The 24912-nt window shown below is 34.8% G+C and overlaps 1 protein-coding gene across 6 annotated transcripts in view; it reads right to left on the bottom strand.

Moving 5' to 3' along the window:
• DOCK9 (dedicator of cytokinesis 9) overlaps positions 1–24912 on the bottom strand; it is a 116791-nt gene that overhangs the window by 67477 nt on the left and 24402 nt on the right. For all 6 annotated transcript variants that reach the window (XM_070944091.1, XM_070944090.1, XM_070944093.1 and 3 more), the window contains exons 2-5: positions 14279–14395; positions 6399–6488; positions 3738–3820; positions 1158–1227 (exon numbers count right to left, since the gene is read on the bottom strand). In XM_070944091.1, the coding sequence (XP_070800192.1) occupies positions 1158–1227; positions 3738–3820; positions 6399–6488; positions 14279–14395 (360 nt within the window). The remainder of the gene's footprint in view (positions 1–1157; positions 1228–3737; positions 3821–6398; positions 6489–14278; positions 14396–24912) is intronic.

Genomic DNA, 24912 nt, shown 5'->3' with positions numbered 1-24912 from the left:
TTTATTTGGTCCCACCCCCAATCTATTGCTGCCTCCTGAGTCCCAGCTGATGACTAGAGGGAAAAAAACTGTTTAAACTCTTGCCGCGGGGCTTCAAAGGGCCGTCCTACAGCTGATCAGTGTTAAAAGCAAACAAATGAGTCGGGTCGTAAGTGCGAGGACTGGTCGTAAGTGCGAGGACCTTCCAGAAATGACTCTGACCAGCTAGCCACGCCCACCTAGTCACATGACCTCCAAGCCACGCCCACAAAATAAGCCACGCCCACAGAACCGGTAGTAAAAAAATTTAGAACCCACCCCTGGATAAATCTATAACGTGGAACTGGTCTCTAAACAAAGCTGTAAGTTCTTGTAGGTCAGCATAACCAAAAGACACACTAATAAACTATTAATTCCCAGAGAGTTGGAAGAAGCAAGGCAATGTACTATTTCTCTAAAAAGATTAAGGAAACTAGATTCTTAAGTGGGGAAAAGGAAGGAGAAAGAAAGCATATAGAAATAGCAGATGGTATTAGAGAGAAGAATCTTTCTTAAAAATATAGTAATAATTTTAATCTTTTTCACAATCTTTGCTATGTAAATTCATCTGTTCCTGTTTTTTTTCAGAGTATGAATTCATATACTTTTGAATATTTTAATTAAATTCTTAAATTCTTGTTTTATTTATTCATTAGGTTTATATGCCACCCATTGATATACATTCATCTGTTCCTGTTTTTTTTCAGAGTATGAATTCATATACTTTTGAATATTTTAATTAAATTCTTAAATTCTTGTTTTATTTATTCATTAGGTTTATATGCCACCCATTGATATACATTCATAGTAGCTTACAAAGATAAGGTAATTTATGGTGCGTGTATTTTAAATTTAAATAATATTTTAATATTGCATACCATCTGGAAATACACAGAATTATAAGATGGTTTTAAAATAATAAACAAAATACATAAGGAACTATCATGCACCTCCATCTACAAACTATTTAAAATTATTATGCCTAATACAGTTCACTGGGGCAAAGTAATATAGTATTCAATATATTTTAAGATAAAGTTACTTCTTATTAAATATAACATTTTGTTACTCCCAAAGGGGCCTATATTATAACAACTTTAAAATGAACTGAAATAAAATAATAAAAAAAATAGACTTGCCTCATCCTTATCAGCTTCTTCATCAACTTCAAAAACATGAACTGGAAGCTTTTCTAATCTGTTCCCTTTGCTTAAAAAAAAAAAAAAAGAACCATAACACACAATAATTATTACAGGGTCACACACTGCAACAGCTTGCCAGTGTATGAAAGTATGATTACAATATATAGCATGAGAGACTCTAAAAGAGAATGCCTATATGAAGGTAATAATAGTTTTGATTTGCTTTTTCTTATTTTTGTATCTTGAACGCAAATGTAGCTAAGATTTGGAAACGATTTGAAATTTGTTTTGCAAATGCAGGGAAAATCATTTAAACACCTGTTAAACTAATTGTTGACATACTTGCTATAATCTATCAATATTAAATTTTCACCTGCTAAAAATGAGGACTTACAGCATATTTATTGTTTATTTATTTATTTAAATTTTTATACTGCCCTTCTCCCAAGGGCCTCAGGGCGGTGCACAGCCACAATAAAACAACATATATCCATAAAATTTAAAAACAATTTAAAACATATTAATAATTTGTCTCTTATATTAAAAAACTAAAAATTAAACACCCATTAAAATTCGTTATTTAAGCCAGCCCAGCCTGTTGGAACAGTAAAGTCTTAAGGGCACGGCGAAAGGTACGTAGGTCGGGGATCATACGTACCTCCGGGGGCATGTCATTCCAGAGGGCAGGTGCCCCCACAGAGAAGGCTGTCCCCCTGTGGGTCGCCAGTCGACATTGTTTGACCGACAGCACCCTGAGGAGTCCCTCTCTGTGGGAGCGTGTTGGCCGGTGGGAGGCTATCGGTGGCAGAAGGCGATCTCGTAGGTACCCAGGTCCTAAGCCATGGAGCGCTTTAAAGATGGTAACCAGCACCTTGAATCTCACCCAGAAGACCACCGGGAGCCAGTGCAGCTCGCGCAGGAGAGGTGTTACATGGGTGCGCCGTGTCGCTCCCATAATCACCCGCGTGGCCGCATTCTGGACCAGTTGGAGCTTCCGAGTGTTCTTCAAGGGGAGCCAAATGTAGAGAGCATCACACTAGTCCAGACAGGAAGTGACGAGGGCATGAGTGACCGTGCGCAAGGCATCCTGGTCCAGAAAGGGACGCAACTGGTAAATCAGGCGAACCTGATAAAAAGCCCGCCTGGCCACAGCCGTCATATGATCTTCTAAAGACAGCCGTGCATCCAGGAGGACACCCAAGTTGCGAGCCCTCTCTGAGGGGGCCAAGATCTCACCCCCAATAGTCAGCGATGGCGCCAACTGGCTATACCGGGATGCCAGAAACCACAGCCACTTGGTCTTGGAGGGGTTGAGCCTGACCTTGTTTCTCCCCATCCAGATCCGCACAGCCTCCAGGCACCGGGACATCATGTCAAGGGCATCATTGGGGTGGTCCGGGGTGGAGATGTACAGCTAAGTATCATCAGCGTACTGATGAAACTTCACCCCAAAACCACGGATGATCTCACCCAGCGGCTTCATATAAATGTTGAACAGGAGGGGCAAGAGGACCGACCCTTGCGGCACCCCACAAACAGGGCGCCTTGAGGTCGACCTCTGTCCCCCTGCCAACACAGACTGTGTGCGGTCAGAGAGGAAGGAGAAGAACCACCGCAACACAGTGCCCCCATTCCTAACCCCTCCAACCGGCGCAGCATGATACCATGGTCGATGGTATCAAAAGCCGCTGAGGGGTCTAATAGGACCGGGACAGAGGAACAACCCCTGTCCCGAGCCCTCCAGAGATCAACAACCAATGCGACCAATGCCGTTTCCGTGCTGTACCCCGGCCTGAAACCCGATTGGTATGGATCCAGATAGACAGCTTCATCCAGGTATTGGGGAAGTTGTCACGCCACCACACTCTCCACAACCTTCGCCACAAAGCGAAGGTTGGAGACTGGACGATAATTCGCTAATACAGCCGGGTCCAGGGAAGGCTTCTTGAGGAGGGGCCTCACCACTGCCTCTTTCAGGGCAGAAGGGAAGAAACCCTCACTCAGAGAAGCGTTAATAATCACCTGGAGCCAGCCTCGTGTGACCACCCAGGAGGCCAGCACCAACCAGGAGGGACACGGGTCCAATAAACATGTGGCAGCGCTAAGTCTACCCAGAATCCTGTCCACGTCCTCGGGAGTCACAAGGTCAAACTCCTTCTTTCTTCATTGAACTGACATTCTGCCTTTATAGGAAAATGGTTAACACAGCCTCATACATTTCTGCAACTATCTGTATATAGTACTGATATAGCATTCAGATTTCAGATTTCAAAATGGAATTTTAAAAATTAATGATCAATTATGAATAAGCATCATGACTCTTGCTTCTCCCGAAATCATGAAAAAACAAACTGCAAATACACTTTCCATGTTGTTTTTGTGAAACCCATACTGCAGGACTGAATTATCCTAAGAAATTAAACCTGGAAGCCATGAACATGTTGAAAAAATATGTTTCCAAATCTGGCATGTTAGAATTGAAATGGAAGTAATTTCCAAGAAACTACCACATTAAATATTAAAAGTTAACAAGCATTACTAAGCATTAATATAAAGCTTAAGACAAAAATTACTTACTTTGGAAGCTGCCGAAAGTCTCCTGAGTAATCTTCATGTTTGAAATTGACAACATGCCAGTCAGAGATGTATGTCTTAATACACTTTAAATCAGGACGAAAAATAAACTTTAGGTCACTTCTTGTAGGCAACAATACATTTATCTTAGTAATTTGAGTAATTGCTCTGATCACACTGCTATATCTATGCTAATTAAAGAAAAAAAGGAATTTTCATTACAGGAAATGGACAGGATTCTTGTCGATCTTAATTCAGCTACCTCTTAGATCCATGCCCCTCCTGGCTGGTCAAGGCTGCCCAGGATAGGATGTGTGATTGGGTGGGTGGTAAGCTCTTCCTTGAGGGAGGGGGAATCCCTCCGTTTCTGAAGAAAGTGGTGGAGCATCCCCTTCTCAAGAGACCATTGCTTGGCCTGATCAATCTGGACAACATCCAGTCTCCAACCTTTCCTTTTTAGGGAAGATTCTGGAAAGGAGGTGGTCACACTTTAGCTTTAAAGGACTCTGGATGAAACAGATTAATGGATTGCCTTCAATCAGAATTCAGGCCAAGGTAAGGGACAGAGACAGCATTGACTGTGCTCTTGGATGGCCTCAGGGTGGGGGGAAGGCAATGTGGGGTAGACCATTCTTGTTCTTCTTGACCTCTCAGTGGTTTTCAATGCCATTTTCATAGTATCCATGATAGGTTCCTATTGTATTCCTTCACCATATGTTTGGAGTGATCAAAATTGAAAATTGATGCCTTTTTTTTCTCTTATTAGTTAAGGTTATTTTACCCCCATTGTGGCTTAATTCCTGTGATTTTAATTTAAGCCATTACTTTGATTCATCTTAGGGTAGGAATTGCTAGATTTCTCACTTAATGTAATCCTGATGGTGGTATATTAAGATGCAGCATGCCAGGGACTTGGAATCAGACTTGGCTGTCATACTCGGAGGTGTGTTCCTGGGCAGTTATTCACCTTTTTTCAAGCCAGGTTGATTTCTAAACCAAATAGCAGCTCCCAAATTTCAGAACAACCCTAATTCTGGCAAGATTTAATGCCCTCGCAGGAGCTATTCTTTAGGGGAAACTCATCCCATTTGAATAAACACTTTGCCCCTGTATTGAAGGAGTTCTGAAACACTAAACCATATTATTGTATTTTTATATTGTTCTTATTATAAAGATGTCCACTTAAAGCTAACAGTAGCCCATTTAGCCTGATTGCCAGGCCCTCCAGTTCAATTTTATTTATGGTTATTATCTGTTTACTGTGATTTTATTTCTCTTAACTTGGCTACATTTTGTTTTACAATTTGAAAAATATCCTAAACTTTAACTTCTCTAATACTGTACATGTTTTTCTGTGGTTTTTATTTGCTTTCTTACTATTTGTTTTCCTTTTCTTTGTTCTTTGGAGCTGATCATTAGATGCAATAAAGTACTACTACTTCTATTAAATTATGATGAATGACAAAAAGTTCTTTACTCCTATTAAAGTCAGAAGCAACACGCTCTTTAACTAAACCACACCTGTAGAGTTTATTTTGGCATTCAATTTCCTAAAACATTCTAAAACCATTCTAAGAAATGAGTATTTCATAGAAAGGAGAGTTGTACTGCAACCTCCCTATAGGTCTGTACTACTGTATGAATGAACAAGAAGTCTGCCAGAGTGATTTAAAGAGACATAATTGTGAACAACTGACAGCAATAAATAAGTGCGAAAACTGACTTGCTCAACCATCTAGCAATTTAATTAGACTGAATTTAGAATGGAGAGACGACTGGATTTGGATTGATATAGATATATCATGTGAGGTTTCAAAATATATCCTCCATGAGGAATTTAGAAGAGGAAAATCTCCACTTCCACTCTTTCACTGAAACACAAAGACTCAAAGTAAATGCTGAGGTTCAAGATGTAATTTTTTTTTTAATTTGATTTATATGCCGCCCTTCTCCGGAGACTCAGGGCAGCTTACAATGCGTTAAGCAATAGCCTTCATACTTTTGTATATTTATACAAAGTCAGCTTATTGACCCCATAATCTGGGTCCTCATTTTACCTACTTTAGAAAGGATGGAAGACTGAGTCAACCTTGAGCCTAGTGAGATTTGAACTTGCAGTAATTGCAGGCAGCAGATGTAAGTGGATGTTAATTAGTCTGCTGAGCCACCAGAGCTCTATATTATATTTTATGCTACATTTATTAAATAAACAAAGCATTATTTTCTTTTCCTCTTTCTTTGTTCCTGAAATACTAAGTAATGAAGTAAATCAAAAAGTAAATCTATTCAGAATATTGAAACAGCCTATTTCTTAAATATCCAACACACTCCAAACAGCTAGTTTGGAAGGAAATTTTACAAAACTCCAAACAGCTTCTAAAGTCTTACTGAATAGTACTTCAAGACTGCTACTCTAGCCAGCTGGAGCTCTGAGTAAGGGTGGAGATGAATCGGAACACTTTATTGTTGTTCTGACTGGTTACAATAACAAAGCAAATTGTAATATAGACTTAAGTAACTAGGCATACCACCTCTGGACTGCAGAAATCCAGATGAGCTCCAGATGTCTAAGAGATATAAGAAACCTGATGCCATCTAATGACTATTTAGATTTTTGTAGCCCAGAAATGGTGTATGTTAGAAAGATACAAAAAAAAATATTACCTCTGTTACAAATAAGCTGTAAGCTTCTTTCTCTGCATTCTCTGGAATTGTAGAACATACATACTGGTGTTGTCGTTTCAATACTGCAGTCTTTAATGGAAAAAAATACAGTCAGTAAGAACTTTATTTACAGGAGTGGGGTTTAGTCCTTATAGTTCTAACATATAAAAAAGGTAACCAGCATTTTTCTGCCAATTAGCACCCCATAATAAAAACTACTAAGTGATTCTGGACCCATCATTCTCTTTCAGCCCAACCCACATCAAAGGATTGCTATTATGGGGAAAATAGGAGGAGAAAGGAGTGTTTGGTATGTTTCCTGCCTTGAGTTATTTATAAAAATAATAAAGATGGAATTTAAAAAATGATTTAAAAAAAATTAGTTGAAAGACAAGCAGGTTCTAGAGCTGGACACATGGTATTAGATCATGCTCTGATTTGTAACATCTAGTTGGGAAAATATACTTCTAGACCAGGGTTTGCTAAAACCTTCAAATATATCTTCAAATATATTAAATACAGGGCACATATATAGTCTGTTGTCTAAAATGCATAGAAGTCACAACAGCACTATATAGTAGTCCTTTGATTACACTAGAGATGCATCATCCATACCTATTGTCCTAAAAGTATTCTCGGCTAGAGCGCACTTCCTTCACTTCTTCATTCAAGTCATTAATAAAAATATTGAAATTTTGCTCCAGTGTGATGACATCCATGAAAATCCTCAGAATTCTTCAACTACATTCTTTATTAATTAATGTCCTGTAGCCATACATGTATTTACTCAGCCTATAATCAGCATGTCACAAGTACTATTGTCAAATGCTTTGTTGAGATCAAGGTCTATTATGTCTACCTCATTTCCATATTCTAAGTAACAAAGCAATCTGATCAAAATCCAAGATAAAGTTAATTTGGAAACAATTGCTCATGCTGGCAATTACCACAGTGTTTTTGAAATCTGCTCACTTGCTTTATGATCTGTTCTAGAGTCTTTCTAGGTATTGATGTCAGACAGAAGGGACTCTTAATCCCTCAGATTCCCTCCTTATTGTTTTTAAAGATAGGGATATTTGTATTTAGTTCTCCAGGATTTCCTAAATATAATGCATAAAGGTTTATCGAGAAATCAACTAAGGCCTAGGAAGCAATTCATCTGCCCTGGACATTTAAACTCAAAATCAGTAGGAATCTCTGAGTAGATTTTTAACAGTTTTATCTTTATTCCTATTTTTCTCATTGTTGTCATAATTTCCTCATAGAACTAAATTTTCTATTGGAGAAAAGAGAACAAATATAGAAATGAATTTTGCTTTTTAGCATTTTGCAGCAGTAGATATACTGAGTCCTTTTTTTGTCTTTTAATACCTTTCAGCATTTTCAGTGCATTTTCAGTTTTTGCTTTCCTGACATTTCTGTTTCAGTTCTGGTCTACTGTATGTATTTCTTTTGGTGACCAGGTTTTCTTTCCATATTCTTTGTGCATTATTTTTAAAAAATCAGAATTTTTTATTTGTTAAGCTTCCTATGGATTTTTAAAAATATTTTGCACATGGTGATAGTGCAGTTTGCTGTTTTCTCAAACATACTTAGATATGTGCATATTTTCTGAGTTTTAAACTCATTGCAATATTTTCAAAAGAAAGCATGTAAGCATATATTTAATTCATTAATTTATTCAACAGATATCATTGCATATTTTTGCAGCAGTTAATTAATTGTATATCTCCCAATCAGAATATCCTAGTTGCATTCATATAACATCATTGGTCATATATTAGTTCTAAACTTAAAACTATATAAAAATAATATGCAAAGATACTGCAATACTGCCATTATGAATATTTCAGTGTTGATTTCTAAAGCTTTATTGGACAACCTGTGGCCCATTTGGTCAACATTTCAGAGAGATATCGCCTTAACTAAATAAAGAGAATGACCACAGGTGGGCAAAAAAAAGCAATGGGAGTGGGAGTCTTTTGATTTCCTGCTGGCATCCCCATTGATTTCCTTTGTGGGAAGCTGGCAGGGAGTGTTGGAAAGAACAATTATGCGACTGCGGGTGATCGGAGTGGCACAACAATGCTGGAGCATCTACAACTTCACAAATTACAATCTCATGGCAGTAATGGGCCCTAGATGTTGGATGCATTCTTTATGTTAGCCCACTTGTGGTACATTGATTCAAAAATTATTGCCGTATTATTTTGCCTAACAAACATTTTATAGTAATATTATTTGTTCTGAGAAGTATATTTTATATAATAATAATTTAAATTATTATTATAGTAATAATTTAAATAATAAATAAATATACACATATATATGTAGTCCATGCTTAATAACCATTAGTTTAGCCACTGTTTGAAGCTCCAAAAGTGCTGAAAAAAGTAATTTATGACCAGTGCTTGCACTTACATACATGTTATTATCAGGTGGGCCTTCCCAGATGGCTTCCAACAACCAAAGCCATGGGAAAATAGACAGAAAGTTGCACATAATGCTTACATGATGTCTCACTTAATGACTGTAGGAAATTTGCTTAACAACTGTAACCAGGATTGTTGGACCTGCTGCCGCTAAACAAGACAGTCATGTGTTGTCTCACTTAATGACCACTTTGTTTAGCAATTGAGTTGCCAATCCCAATGTACTTTTCAGTACAAATATTATTACTATAATCAAAGTATTCAGAATGTAAATATTAGAAATCTTCTTAGCTACAGCTGCCAGAGTAATTTGGGAGCTGGGCAGCATATAAATTACATGAAAGATTATTTTGATATCATAGAGGTTTTTTTTCTCTAAAGGAATCTAGGGCTGTTTTCATATGACGGCTTTTGTCCTACCATCTTTTTTTTCCACTTAACGAATTTGATGCAAAAATTAAAAGAAAGATTAGAAAACAGAGAATTATAAATGGAACATTAAAAGATCCCTTTCTTCCCCCTACTCCCCGTCTCTGAAATACTGCATGGAGGAGATAGAGACACTTCATAATAACAGCCAAATTTAGAAGTAACTTAAGACAACGTTAAATTTGTAGAGGGTCAATGTTCTGGTAATAAATTCCTAGATGTTTGACTTTTAAAGTACATATGCACTTCCTATTGTTTATAGTCACACCTGTTTCCTGCATTTGATGTGGTTCCTTCCATAAATGTTCAACATATTTCTTATTGGATCTACTAAATATAGTTTTCTCCACACACACACACACACACACACACACACACACAGGTAAATAGTTCAATTCCTTTAAAAGAGGAACACCCTTCTTTAAAATACACTTTAAGCAAAACTAATCATATGTAAAAATGAAAAGTTTAACTCTACAATAAAGCTGTTGTTTTTAAAAAAGTGTTTCCAATTACGTTTTTTTTTCAAAGACTGAGAACAAATATAACCAGGGATGTATATAAAAGTATGCATGCCATATAGTTTGAGTTGAACAGCCACATAAATGTATCAATTAATTATCATTCATGTTATTTATTTTATTCTGAAAATGGTCATATTTCCAAATAAAACAGGTAAAAAAATGATATTCCAAATAACATTTCAGATTTTAAATTGTACCATACCAAGACATTTTAGAATATCATTCTAGAAAAACTACTCTTTTTTTAAATGAAGTAATTTCATTAAAATTACAATTAGAGCAAATCTAATACCAATTTGGAAAAAAAGTGCAGAAAAGAAAAAAAACAAAAATAGAAGAAAAAATAGAAAAAATAACAGTGAAAAAGAAGAAATATATAAAGAAATGACTTCTCCCTTCAACAGAAGTACAAACAATTTTAGTAACTTATCACATCCTCTTAAAATAGAGCAGATCACATCATCTTCCCATAGCTGATCTCCGTCTATTAACAAATCCTTAAGGATTGTCATTTCAGTCCTGATGTCCCAAAGGTACTTTTCCAAAAGGTAACTGGACTTTCTAGGATTTTTTTCATTGAAAACATTTAACTTCTCATCCAATAAACTTCTTCAGTTCTGCTTTTTAGATGAGGAGCAAAATGTTTTCAAGGGGGGAAAAAAACCCCCAAGAACGTCCAGTTTCCTTTTGGAAAAACAATTTGGGGGCAACTATGACGCGGATCATTGAGAGTCTCCATAGATATTCAGTCCTGGCATAGCAAAAGTCCATTGAAATTTACCAGAAGTTTACCAAAAGTAACATATGTATTTTAATCTTGATTAAATAAACCAACTTTATATTCCTTCCTAGTACATCTAACAATCTGGATCTTTAGCTATTCAAATAATGTCCTAGAATGTCTTTTTTTTTTTTTGTCTATTCTTACAAAATTCTTCAAAGCTTTAACAATTTATGAATCCAATATAGGAAAAGTATCCAGGTTACTCTCTTTGTTTGTTATTTGTATATCTGTTTTAATTCTTAAAATGTAGGCCAGTATCCAGTGTGATATCTTTTTCTATGTCATTCTTGTAGCCAATCACTTTTCAATCCACTTCCAAATCAGTCTCAATTTTGTAATGTAAAAGTTGCCCTTTTGTATAACATCTTTTAGAGTCTATCTATAGAGGCAGAAACTCTTAAAATTAACTTTTGGATCCACTGTTCAAAAATATTCTTCAACATGCCCAGTGTTAAAATATTTTGGGTTTTTTTCGGTATTTGTAAGTTGTATTTGAATGTCTTCTTCTTTAATCGTAATCTTTACTTCTTTATGGTTTTTGCTTTGTCTAATTTTAAAGTTGTTATTTTAAAAAAACTTCAGAACAAAAGCATTTTAATAAGTAATTCCAAAAATCTTTGTTTCAAATTATCTGGGCCCCCATGTGGAACTTTCTAAAATCAAAGTTTTAATCACTCTTTGCTGTTCATTCCAAAAAACATAAATCCTTAATCTTGAATTTAAAACTTCCTTCACTAAGAATTCAAGGAAACTCATCTGGTGCTATAAAATCTGTTAATCCAAAATTCCTAATAAAGGCTATTAACAAGCAATTTCTGAAAGTGATTAGAAAACAAAATATGTGAACCCAGTGTTCTTTCAAAGGCAATGACTGTAGTTTGAGCAAGATCTTTATTCCCTCATCTCCCAGACCTCTAAACCCACTAGAGACTTGTTATTTGTGGTCTCCTCACAAGAAGCAATTGTCTGGAGAACTTGTTGGTGATCTCAAGTACAAGAGGAATTATAAAAGAGCTGGTCATCTATCAGTAGCTGTTCATCATGTTGCAGTTGTCAGGTCTGCTTTTTGCAGAGCTGTCTTCAGTCTGCCAATTCTTCTCCTCAAACTATTATTGACAGATCTATAAATTCCTATCTCCCACTGCCTATATTGTTTCATTATTTATTGCTATTTATTCTATTGCTGCTTCAGACAGTTTCTAAAATATTTTAATTGTATTGTTCAATCTTCTTAATCATTTTCCCTCAACATAGCAAGAATGATGGTCATTTGTAACATTTTTAAAATGACTAAATATCAATTCAACCAATTACTTTTTCTACTAACTACTACTAACAACTTAATTTTGAAGTTCATCTTGGCCTAGAACTATTTGTTCATTCTGTTTACAGATTGTTTACAGTGTTAGCGCTTCATTTCGCTACTATGTAACCAAGTACTAAAGAAAAACCTCCTGCTGAAAGAGTTTGCCGGCAAGGCAGGGACTCCAAAGCCGCTAGAAATTGATAAATAAACGCAGAGAGACTACAAGAGCGAGGGCGGTTCTCCCAGTGCGCCAGTTAACCAGCTCCACGCTCGCGGCAAATGACAGTTGAGAGGAAATCCAGACTTCTCTCAAAGCGCTGAATAATATTTAAATTAAAGCCGGCGGCAGGAGCTCCAGCCGGAAAACGCCTGACCGCTGTTCGCGCTTATAATAAAGTGAGATCGTAGCTCTTTGCCAATAGCTGAAAAAATTAAAACTTTTCAATTATTTGCCTAATTTAACACAATGAAGTCTAGAGAATAAAACACTCCAGTCTGGTCACTATTGACTGAGTGAAAAGACTGGACATGCGCAGTTAAAGTGGGCGGGACCAAGCTGTGGAGGAGATTTTGAATGGCACCCAGTCGGTTTAATGAAAGTGAAAGAAGTCCCAATGAGTGGAGTGTCGGAGCATCGAGGAGGAAAATGATCATTTGTTTATCTATTCAAGCAGTGACATATAGTTTGGCATTGTTAAACTGGTATGATATCTTTGGTACTTCAGTCATATTTATTCAGATAGGTTCTCTGCCTGAAGCAATGACACCAACATTGGTATTTGTATTGTGCCCTGCTTGAGGTTGCAGCCACAAATCAATATATACTTTTGGGGGGAGATTATGAGTTTTACTTTCAAGCAACAGCACTGTAGCAAGCAATGTCAAACACCACAAAGGCTTGCCTGTGAAGTTTGTTTTCAAAGAGGAGTATGCAGAAGAGTTATCTAAAGTTTCAAGAATCTGTCCAAGTTGTCAGCTAGTCCAAGCATCTAAGATCCAAGAGTAGAATTCATACACAGGAGTCATGCATGAACCAGATATTGTTTCCAGCAAAGAGAACAAAGGTAAATCATTTCTTTTTTATAGCCTGCAGCCAACTGTCACTAATTAGAATGTTTACTCCATTGCTTGGCAAGTAACCTAACAGACTTACTCTGCTCTAACTTCTTTCCACCTATCTACTGCAAGGACTGGGAGACTTTATGTCATCATCACCTGACAGGTCCAGCTGTTCAGGTAGTGCTTGTGATTGATCAGCCTCATGTGATGTCCGGTTCTGTCCCTCCTGAGGCTGACAAGGCATACACTCACCTGGAGCAACTTCTTCAACTTCAGATTTTGAATCTGAATCAAAGGTCTGGGTCATGATGTATTATATATTAATAAGTGTTTTAAAGATTCAGTTAGGTCCAAGATTTTTCTGTAAATCATCGCTCCAGCTCATAGGTAATCAATTTCAATTTTTTGAAGTTTTTCCACTTCTGATTTTCGTAGGTTGCACACTTCACAACCATAGGTCATCACTGTTATGTCTATGATGCTGAAAATTCCATCCTTGCTTTCTGTTGGATGAAAGCTAACTCAAATGATATCTCTTCATCAATTACATCAAAAGTAGATGTAAGAGTTGACATTCTCTACTGGCTCAAAATCTGCTTAGATGAGTAAAAATAGTTTCATAAGCCTTGGGCCTTTTTTTTCCTGTTAATTTTTCAGCCCAACTAGTCTGCTTGCCATACTGAGCATTTAAACACTCCTTGTCTCTTTGGACATTCTTTGTGGCTAATGATCACAATGTCATAAACAAATTGGAGTTGACTTTCAAAACTATGATTAACAATGAAAATCAGATTTATAACAGAATATACAATAACGCCAACATAAATCTATACACCAATATGATCATGTCCCAGGAAAAAACAAACAAACAGCACTAGGAAAATGACCAACAAACACACTTATCCATCCACTGTTAAGCTATCTGTTTCTAAAGGCTGTGTTTAATAACTGTGTTTCCACATCACATAAAAACCCACAAGTGACTTTGGGTTAATTTCCCAAAGAGATGATTAGATTTCCAAAACTGAGAAGGGATATAAAATGAGTCATATCAGGTAATCTAGTCCTACCCTGTTTAAGACTTTAAAAGAAATAATTAACAATCAAGTTAAGCTCAAAAATGGAAAGATAACAATACTTCACCAATAACTACAGATTATGACCAGTGAACTAATAAACCCCTTGAAATTTACTTAGACTTGATTCATTTTTTCAATTTTTTATGATGTACCTAAACCACACAGCTGTAGAATATTAGAAACTGGTAGATCTATTTTCTTTCAAGTCTTAGTATTATAGTATTGTATAATAAATCTAATTCAACATTCATAAAAAATAAAAAGTACCTGGAAATCATCATATGGAAAAAGTAGCAGCTCACGCAAGCCATCGTTGATTATTTGAGTTTTCTTCTGAACAATTACATTTTCATAGTCTATTGGCTCTATTACCTTTGGTTTTGCCTGAAAAGAGGGAAAATTTTTGATGATTAGAGATTTTTATGCTTATATTAAAATATATTTTAAGATGCAATACATATTCATAAACCTATGCAATACAATCCCAGATATGACTACTCAAAATTAAATACCATTATTTACATTGGATTTATTCCCTAGTTAAGAGTGTACAGAATTACTGCTTTTATCAAGAAAGGATAGTTTTGAACTATCCTTTCTTGATAAAAGAAAGGGGGCAACAACAGGGAAGGTTTCTAGGTCCCACAAGATGGAAATGTTTAATGAGGTGGACTTGGAGCACAGCCATTCCACTGGAATGCATTGAGCGGGCAGAAGCTATTGGAGAAAATCAGTCTCTCAGAAAGCCAGGCTCTTTGCCATATTCAAGTTCTCATGTTCAAGAGAAGCTGAGTAAAGTCTACTTCACAATTCTAAACCAAAGGATTCAGGGAAATCTGTTGTGGCTGTACTTGATGTATGGGTCTAAATATAATCTTGCATCTTCCATATTTGATATAGAGCTTGAACTAGTATTATAATGATTGGTAGGACTAGGTACTAAAACTGTAGAAACATACTTCTAGTTTCTTAACATAAAAACCTCATGCTAATAGCTTGAAAATTACTATAAAACAATCTAAATTATTTATATATAGAAACTATTTCTATTACTCTTCATCTTAAAGGAAGGTTCTGTTTTCTAATCCTTAGATCATGAATCTAGACAAAATATTATGGCATCAAACACAATTATATGTTTTGTTTTGTTCTTGGTATTAGCTACAAAGGCTATTTTGATGTAACAACAACAACAAAAGAACAGTTTACTTTTGAGCTTGTAAATTTCTCCAAATACCTAGGTGTCTTTAGAAAAAACTATAGGAAACCTTAAGTTCCAGCAATTAGAATTGCATGGAGAATGTGAAATTAGATTTAAAATATATTACATTTCCATTCTAGATTGAAATACAATTCTAAAGTATTCTAGGGTAATGATTTCTTAGAAAAGTGTTATAGAAGCACAGTGATCTGCAGATAGGTTGGTCAAAGAAGATTACTTCACATAGTCTAATGCCTACCACATGGAGATATTGTCTTTGAATAATGTTATTGGAAGGAGTTCAAAAGAACAAAAGGTTACGTTTTGAAAGATTCATTATGAAGGAGAGGCCTCAGAATTAAGACTATGAAGCAAACTATTTTTTTAAGACTGCACACTATGTATCATTATAGCAAGAAAATATGCTTTGTTGATACAGCAGAGTACACTTAGTTCAAAGAATAATAACACCCACATTTAAAAAAAAATATAGACAAAATTAATTTTGGAAATACTAATTTAGCCATTGCAAATACTTAGTAAAAGAGCAAAATATAAATAGAGGATACTAACAATGAAAAAAAAACCCCAGGAAATACACATCTACATTTTTTTTAATTACAAAGCATGTTGAACATTATATTCAACAAATTCATTTAATTAATTTAGCTCAGAAAATGTACCAAGACAGTTACATGTCAGTTCATATGTATAGCCCTATAGAAATACTTTCACAGAAACGAATACTTAAATCTAAGTCTTCTGCAGATGGATAATTAAGCATAAAAGCTGTTAAACATAGTTCAACAGTTATTGGCCATTATTACAACTGGGTAAGAAATAAATGATCTTGCTAACTAACAATGAACTAATAGAGGCAACAAGAGAAAAACGTAAGTTAGAACCTTCAATAGTATTTTATTACTGTCACAATTCCCACCTACAATATAGTAGCTTTATAGGTAATCCTCGATTTACAAGAGTTTGTTTGGTGACCTTTTGAAGTTACAAAAGCACTAAAAAAAATGTGTTTTACGACTGTTTTTCACAATTATGACCGTTGCAGCATTCTCATGAAGTTGTGATCAAAATTCAGACGCCTGGCAACTGGTCCATATTTTTAACAGTTGCAGTGTCCTGGGGTCATGTGATCACCTTTTGTAACTTTCTGACAAGCAAAGTTAATGGGAACGCCAGATTCACTTAACAACCATGTTACTAACTTAACAACAGCAGTGATTCACTTAACAGCTGTGGCAGGAAAGGTCGTAAAATGGCACAAAAGTCACTTAACGACTGTCTCACTTAGCAACAAAAATTTTAGGCTCAATTGTTGTAAGTCAAGAACTACCTGTATTAGAAATAGCTTTCTAATATTTATAATAAATATTTAACAATTAAATGAAAATGTAAAGAATTTTCACCAATGCTTTGCTACTTCCCTAATATGATGAATGCTGTAACAAAATTTGGATTGATGTTCTTTTTTTCAAAGATAGTTTAGTTTTACAAAGACAATGAAATCTAAAAGATTAATGTTCTAATGTTAATATTATTTTGAACCCTTTTATGATTATTTAATTATGTTTAGGCAATAAAACTATTAATATTTTGTTCACTGTCAGTCATATTTAACTCAGCCTATTTTGTTTCAGTGTTTAACTTTTCCTGTATTGTGTTACATCTGTTTGTATTTTACAATTCACTAAATATTAAAAAGGCAAGACCTTATACGGAAAAAACAAGTTCTGAAGTTCTTTTTTTCAAAGCACAAAGAAATATAATTTTATTTTTTCTATGCTACTGAATTGAATATGGGTTGGCATAATAAAAGGAATATTATTATATTATAATTTTAAAATATTCTTATAAAAGATTCCTTATCGTCACCCAAACGTTTGATTAAAAGACTAAAAACATTGTGGAGTCCTTGCTGTCCTTTGAGTTTGGTGGTTTTCCTGCAGATGTTTTCATTACCAAACCAGGTAACATCATCCAGTGCATCATGAAATATCTGCAAAAAAACCACAAAGCTAAGAGAGCAGCAAGGATGCTACAGTTCAACTCTGAACTACAAATATTCTATCAGTACTAAATACATTGCTTTTCACAATTTACAAACCTCCACTATATTTTATAATATAAGAATTGAAGTCACTGTTCAATAACAATTTGAGAATACAATTTGACAATCCAAATTCAAATGTGTAATGGCTTACATTGAGCTGATGCAGATTTTCAATTAACTTTCTTTCACTGAAGTAAAAAGTCAGCAAATGAAAGAAGTGGGGAGACAGTAGGCTATGGGCCTTTTTTACAAAAATACTAGATTTAACTCCAAACTTTGTGAGAGACTTTTTATACTGCAACTTCACATTATCAATATACAATGAACGAAATGAAAGCAACCTCCACAGAGGCACACCCTTTCCTCCAGCTATTTCTCCTCCAACTGCGGATTGGCAGTCTTTGGGATTTCTCCTCTAATTCCAATTTCAATAGTTATTGAAATGTCATCAAAACAAGTTTAAATCATGGAGATTACATGGACAAATGTTCTTCATCTTGATCTGATTTTAGTAATAATTAACAGCTATTCCTCAGGACACTCTAATCATCTTGCTAATCCAGTACCTTCATCTCACATGTTGCCTTTTCCTTGTTTTCCTTCCCTCAGTTTTACCAAGCATAGTCTGAACAAGCCTTTACAGCAGTGGTGAAATCCAAATTTTTTTACTACTGGTTCTGTGGGCGTGGCTTGGTAGGCATGGTGTGGCTTGGTGGGCGTGGCTTGGTGGGCATGGCAGGATACTGCAAAATCCCCATTCTCTCCGCACTCCTGGGGGAAGGAGATATATATATATATATATCTTTAATTTATTGCCGGTTCTCCGAACTACTCAAAATTCCCACTACCGGTTCTCCAGAACCTGTCAGAACCTGCTGGATTTCACCCCTGCTTTACAGTCAAATCCCAAACAAATCAGAAGCATATTTGAAGCAATATTCTGTTTTTATGTTGTTCTGGATCAGGGGTCCATGCTGTCAGCAAAACAATTTGAAAGAGCAGTTGTTCTATATTGTTAAGTGGAAAGATTTTCAACACACATTATTGTTTTTGCATATGCTTCCTGAAAACTGTTTCCTGACAGTATCAAAACAGGCCATGTCATGGAAAAGTTCACCATAGTAAAGCATTTGGTTAAGAAAGCTGTTTCAAATTGTTTTGTTGATAGCATGGACCCCTGATCCAGAACAGCATAAAAATATAGCTTCAAAAATGCTTCAGATTTGTTTGGGATTTGACTGTAAAGACTTGTTCAGAATATGCTTTGTAAAACTGAGGGAAGGAAAACAAGGAAAAGGCAACCTGAAACCGCAACACAAAATTGAAATATTTGCATGCTAGTTAAGTGTGATTGCAAGTCCAATACATTCCTATCCCAATTGGATATTAGTCAATTTTTTATAATCATCAATTTCTTTCTTCAAATAAATCATACGTTCAGAAATTTTTCTTGTTATACTGAATATATATCCTCTGAATTTCTGTGTACAAGGAAAACTATGTAACCTCACAGCAAGGCCTTGTAGTAGTTTTTTTTTTTTTCTTCTGTTTCAAGTAGAGCAGCACTCACCAATCTTAGTGGCTCCACAGATTGGCGATGACGGGAAGGGTGGGGATTATTTTTCATGTGCAACCTAATCCTACATATGCACAAATGGAGCTTTGCACACTTGCCCACAGTTTGTTTGGCCCGATTCCCAATGGGCCGTGGACCGGTAGCAGTCCACGGACTGGGGGTTGGGGACCCCTGCTGTACAGCATTTGTTGTGTTTCATAGACAGGAAGACCAATAAACTGTCTTCATACCTGTCAATATTCTCTTATAGTTTTAATTCTGGACCATTTCCCCCAAGCCTTTCCAGTTTCTCAGATTAATCCTGAAGAAGTTTTAAAAGGTTGGGAATGGGAAAAAGCAGCAAATGGGATTCAAATGCCTCTTAGTATTAAAATGGATATACACATTTCAGAAAACCATTATTTCCTTGTAAAATAGGTTTTCGTGCTTAGCCCATGAAAGCTTTATGTGTAGAAACTGATTGATAGCATTGGATTTCTGTTAGTACTATAGATGCTAGTTGTAAAATCTATTTGACATTATGTAAATTTGACACAAACTTAAGTGCAGGATATATTTCCACCTCAGTTAATTCAAAACCTGCTAAATTTCACAATAGCCAAATCAAAATATTAATCATTCTTATGCTTAAGACAAAACAATATTTATTGTCACTTCTTTCTTTCTTTCTTTCTTTCTTTCTTTCTTTCTTTCTTTCTTTTTTTTTTTTTTTTTGAATTTTTATTTTATTTTATACACAAACAAACATTTAATACATCAGTCATTCCTTCCATGTGACATCTCGGTGTTTTCTCCATGACTTCATCTTTTTGTTGTTTCTTCTGTCTTCATTTTCACTTAATCTATTACAACATTCCTCCAAAAGTACAATATTCTAATTATACCATTTTCTTACATAACTATTAGTTTACTTATCTATATATCTTTTCTAACCAATGGTAAAATTGATCCCATATCTTAAAATATTCTGAATCCTCTCTTTCTTTAATTATCAAAGTTAATCTATTCATTTCTGCACAGTCTAAAATTTTTTTAATTACTTCTCCTCCCAGGGGTATTTTCTCTGCTTTCCAGTTTTGTGCAAACACAATCCTTGCAGCTGTTATTACATGTATAATCAAATAAATATTTTCTTTACTATTTTTTTCTGGGAGGATACCCAATAGGAACAGCTCTGGTTTTAAATCAATATGTTGTTGTGTCATTTCTTCTAACCATGTCTTAATTTTATTCCAATAGTTTTTAGCTTCTGGGCATGTCCACCACATATGATAATAAGATCCTGGTAACTGGTGACATTTTCAACATTTAGCTGATTTATCTTTAAACATTTTTGCCAGTTTCTCAGGGGGCATATGCCATCTATAAAACATTTTATATTGATTTTCTTTATATGCAGCGGACATTGTCAATTTGTAGTTCCTTTCCCATAACTGTTGCCATTTATCTAGATCAATTGAATATCCAAAATTCTTTGCCCAAGCTATCATTGTTTCCTTTACTTGTTCTTCTTCTAGCTCAATGCCAAGTAAAAAATTATAATTTTTTTAAAATTAATTTGTCCTCTGTTCCTGTGATATCCTATCCAACTCTGTCTTTTCTAAGTAAAAACCATATAGTTTAGCATCTTTTTCATATCGTGTTTGTATTTGCATGCACATATACCAATCCATCTCAATCCCATTCTTCCGGGTCTCGTTTCCCCTTTAATTGTCCCTTATTTGTTAATAACTCCTTGTATCTAACAATATTTCTAAGATTAAAAATATGTTGTCACTTATTTCTGTGAACACACTGACACACATTAAAAAAATGAAATTCTGATGCCCGCACTCAGAAGAAAATATACATACCCATACATGCACATGCACATACACATACATATCACACACACCCGCACACACATATATATCCATATAGATATAAATATCACAATCTTTTTGAATACATAGCAGAAAAAAAAGTCTTGAAAGTTAACAAAGATTGATACTATATGGTATAAAGCTATTACAGAAAAGCTACTATTTTTATTAAGTAGAAACTTATATTAAAATATTTAATGTAGCAAACATATTTTCTTCAAATGATGTATTTTAAGGTTCAAACATTGGACATGTTAGCCTACAAAAATAAATCTAAGATTCATGAAATAATTGCTTTTTCATGCCCATGTATGTTGAGCCAACGATGATTCATCTTCTCTTTTTGCAATTGTATAAATTATTGCCATTTGTTTTCTCTAATGAAGTGCTGTTCAAAATGTATTATTTCAGAAGTATTACTAAAAATAACCTTGTATTTTCAGTAATGTGGTGTTTTCTTTTTCAATTCTTAGCTTTTCTTGAAAGTTTTATTTATTTATTTATATTTCATATTACCAAAACCGCTCATCTCGTTTATTCAAAATTTCCCCTGAAATAGCATGTTCTCTAATGCTTTATATATCTACATTTAGATCTAACAATGGATTTTAAATTAAAGTAATTAATCTGATTGAAGAAACTCTTGTGAGACATTTGCTCCAAACTCATCTGCGAGTTCAGATCTACAAAAAGAGGAAGGAAATTTCATCATCCCTAACAAAAGAATACGAGGACAATATATTGTCTTTGGCATTTGCTACATTGATACCAACACTTTTACAGGAAAGCAGAATCTTTCTTTCTCGTATTCTCTTAGAAACATTTTCCATTTATAAATAGTTTCACCACATGAGAAAAGATTCTACTCTAGAAAAATTATAGATGCCGTAATACTACATCTATAATAATTTTTTCAGCTGTTAGTATCCCACATTGTAATCACTTCCTTTTCCTAAAATAAACAAAATTTTAAAATACAATTATAAAATCATATAGCAATTTGAATATTGTGCCAGAAATCAAGGCAACAAGCTGAAATTAAAAAGGGTAAACCTGGAGGGAAAAAAAGGAACAAAGAATACTTTTTTCCTAAAAAGTAATAATAATAAGGGGACCTCCTTAGGAGATCTTCCCTAATATTATTCCCACAATAACAACACTAAGATAAGTTGGCCTGAGAAAGACTGAACTATTTTTTTAGTGATCTCCATGGTTAAGTGGACAAATCCAACATCATTACACTTCGTGGTTTTCCCATTTATGCTATTTAAAATACAAGCAATGAGAAGCAAATAGATATGTTCCTTGCTATTCAACACCATAAGATTTATCAGAAAGTTGTACAGACTTTGTTATAATCATAAAAAAATTACCAGTATGTATTTCTTCTCATCAACATGTCTCCAATAGAAATCTATCATCTAGATTTCTACATCAATTGGCCCTATCTTTTTCTTGAAAAGTTGAATAAGTTGACAGACTTGAACATTGGGCGCTATCTAACAAAATGAAATTCAACAGTGAAAAAAGTAAGGTTCTACATTTAGGGAAGAAAAACAAAATGCGCAGGTACCATATATGTGGTAACTTGCTCAATAGTAGCAACTGTGATCTTGGAGTCCTAGTAGACAACCATTTAAATATGAGCCAGCAGTGTGCAGCAGCTGCCAAAAAAGCCAACACAGTTCTGGGATGCATAAACAGAGGGATAGAATCAAGATCACATGAAGTGTTAATACCATTTTATAATGCCTTGGTAAGGGCGTACTTGGAATACTGCATTCAGTTTTGATCACCACGATGTAAAAAAGATGTTGAGCCTCTAGAAAGAGTGCAGAGAAGAGCAACAAAGATGATTAGGGGACTGGAGGCTAAAACATATGAAGAACGGTTGCAGGAATTTGATATGTCTAGTTTAATGAAAAGAAGGACTAGGGGAGACATGATAGCAGTGTTCCAATATCTCAGGGATTGCCACAAAGAAGAGGGAGTCAAACTATTCTCTAGAGCACCTGAGGGTAGAACAAGAAGCAATGGGTGGAAACTAATCAAGAAGAGAAGAAATTTAGAACTAAGGAGAAATTTTCTGACAGTTAGAACAATTAATAAGTGGAACAATTTGTCTGTAGAAGTTGTGAATGCTCCAATACTGGAAATTTTTAAGAAGATGTTGAATAACCATTTGTCTGAAGTGGTGTAGGGTTTCCACCCTGGGCAGGGAATTGGACTAGAAGACCTCCAAGGTCCCTTCCAACTCTGCTATTCTATTCTATTCTATTCTATTCTATTCTATTCTATTCTATTCTATTCTATTCTATTCTATTCTATTCTATTCTATTCTATTCTATTCTATTCTATTCTATTCTACTCTACTCTACTCTACTCTATTCTATTCTAAGTGAAGAAATGGAACTATATACATCAACAGAAACCGAAATATACCGGTACTATCTTTAGAAAGTCTGCATTTAAGTTTGAGATGTCCAAAATGACAGATGTTAGTAGTAACATAAAGGTAGTATTTGGAGAGAAATAGATGCAAATAATATATTCAAGAACAATGTGCAGCACTGTCCCCAATATGGAAATTGACAACTCATATTCAACTCTGTTATCAACACCATCAAAAAATTTCATCTTTCATGTATTTTAAAACCACTCAAGTAATTCTACCGTTATATTGGAACACTAATAAATAGGATATGAACTTAGAACGAGAAACAATTAGTAAAAAAAAAAGCCAGAAATAATGAAAATGGATCCAAGACTGCATTATAGTAACCCAAAAAAGAATTAGACTAGATAAGGTATTGGAGATCTATGACCAAATATTTTAAAAATCAGTATAAATTAAAGAATTTAATTGACTCTGAATTGAATTGTAATCATAATATGACAGAAAGAAATCTAAAATTTTATGATTAACAAAACCTCAAGGACAGGAAAAAACAAATACAAGTAGTTCTCGACTTATGATCAAAATTAAGCTCCACATTTTTGTTGCTAAGCGAGTCATTTGTTAAGTGAATTTTATCCCATTTTACAACTTTTCTTGCCACAGTTGAATCTGGCTGTTCCATTGATTTTGCTTGTCAGAAGGTCGCAAAATGTGATCACATGAACCCGGAACACTGCAGTTCCCAAGCGGTTGAATTTTGATCATGTGACCATGGGGATGTTGCAATGGTTGTAAATGTGAAAAACAGTCATAAATCACTTTTTTAGTGCTGTTGTAACTTTGAACAATCACTAAATGAACCATTGTAAGTCAAGAACTACCTGTACATAATAACTCTCCTAGATCTCCACAGCTGATAGAAGAGTAGGTCCTGAAATACATATACATATCACACCATATGTCATTCTAATGAGTATCAATCAAAATTGCATTAGAGATGAGAGAGTCTGTTTTCAGTTCCATAACAAAGCGGAGTCAACAAATAATTCAGCTTCATAAGAAAGTCCAGATAAATTCAATTAAAAAACTCATATTAAAGAATGTGATAAGAATCTCACCTTGCTCAATATGATAAGACTACATAAATTTATATCAATAAAATCTTTATTAGGGTTATAAATTAGCATTTGTATGATTCATATTCAAATTTCTGCATTTGTTCCATTATTTAAGACTATGGAAAAACAATCCCAAATGAGGTCAACAATAACAATGAAGTTTCTTTGGGTGTCATAAAGGAGTTGACATTAACAGATTTTTGCAAAAGAAATATTCTTAAATCAATACTTCTCAATACCCCAAGTATCTGGATTAGTCTTTACCCTCCATTAATGTAAAATTTCACAATGCTTGTTTAAAATGTACAAAATCACATCAAATATTGGTCTACAGAACTTCTATTAAAACGTTTAGCTTGTCCATACTAAGGTCAGAGATATAGTCTACCATGAAGAAATTTAATGACTGACTGTTCCAAAGGATAGCTGAAGCACAGAATGGAGACCTGGATGTTATATAGAACACACTCCCAATAAGTACTGCGCTGGTTGGGTGTGGCTCACATCTCTGTTCAAATTTGTTTCCAATAAACATTTCCTTTGGACTTCCTTTAGTACATGTACTCATGAATTCTATACACAACATTATCCCTTCAAAATCTGTGAGAATCTTTCTGACACAGTCTTCATATTTATTTTGCCACAGAAAACATTTATAGTTTGATCCAGTAGACATCT

The sequence above is a fragment of the Pituophis catenifer genome, unplaced genomic scaffold (genome assembly GCF_029215685.1).
Source record: "Pituophis catenifer annectens isolate HBS135680 unplaced genomic scaffold, rPitCat1.0.hap2 SCAF_4, whole genome shotgun sequence".
Lineage (NCBI taxonomy): Eukaryota > Metazoa > Chordata > Lepidosauria > Squamata > Colubridae > Pituophis > Pituophis catenifer.
The sequence above is the reverse complement of the archived record's forward strand: the minus strand, read 5'-3'. Positions and strand labels throughout refer to the sequence as shown.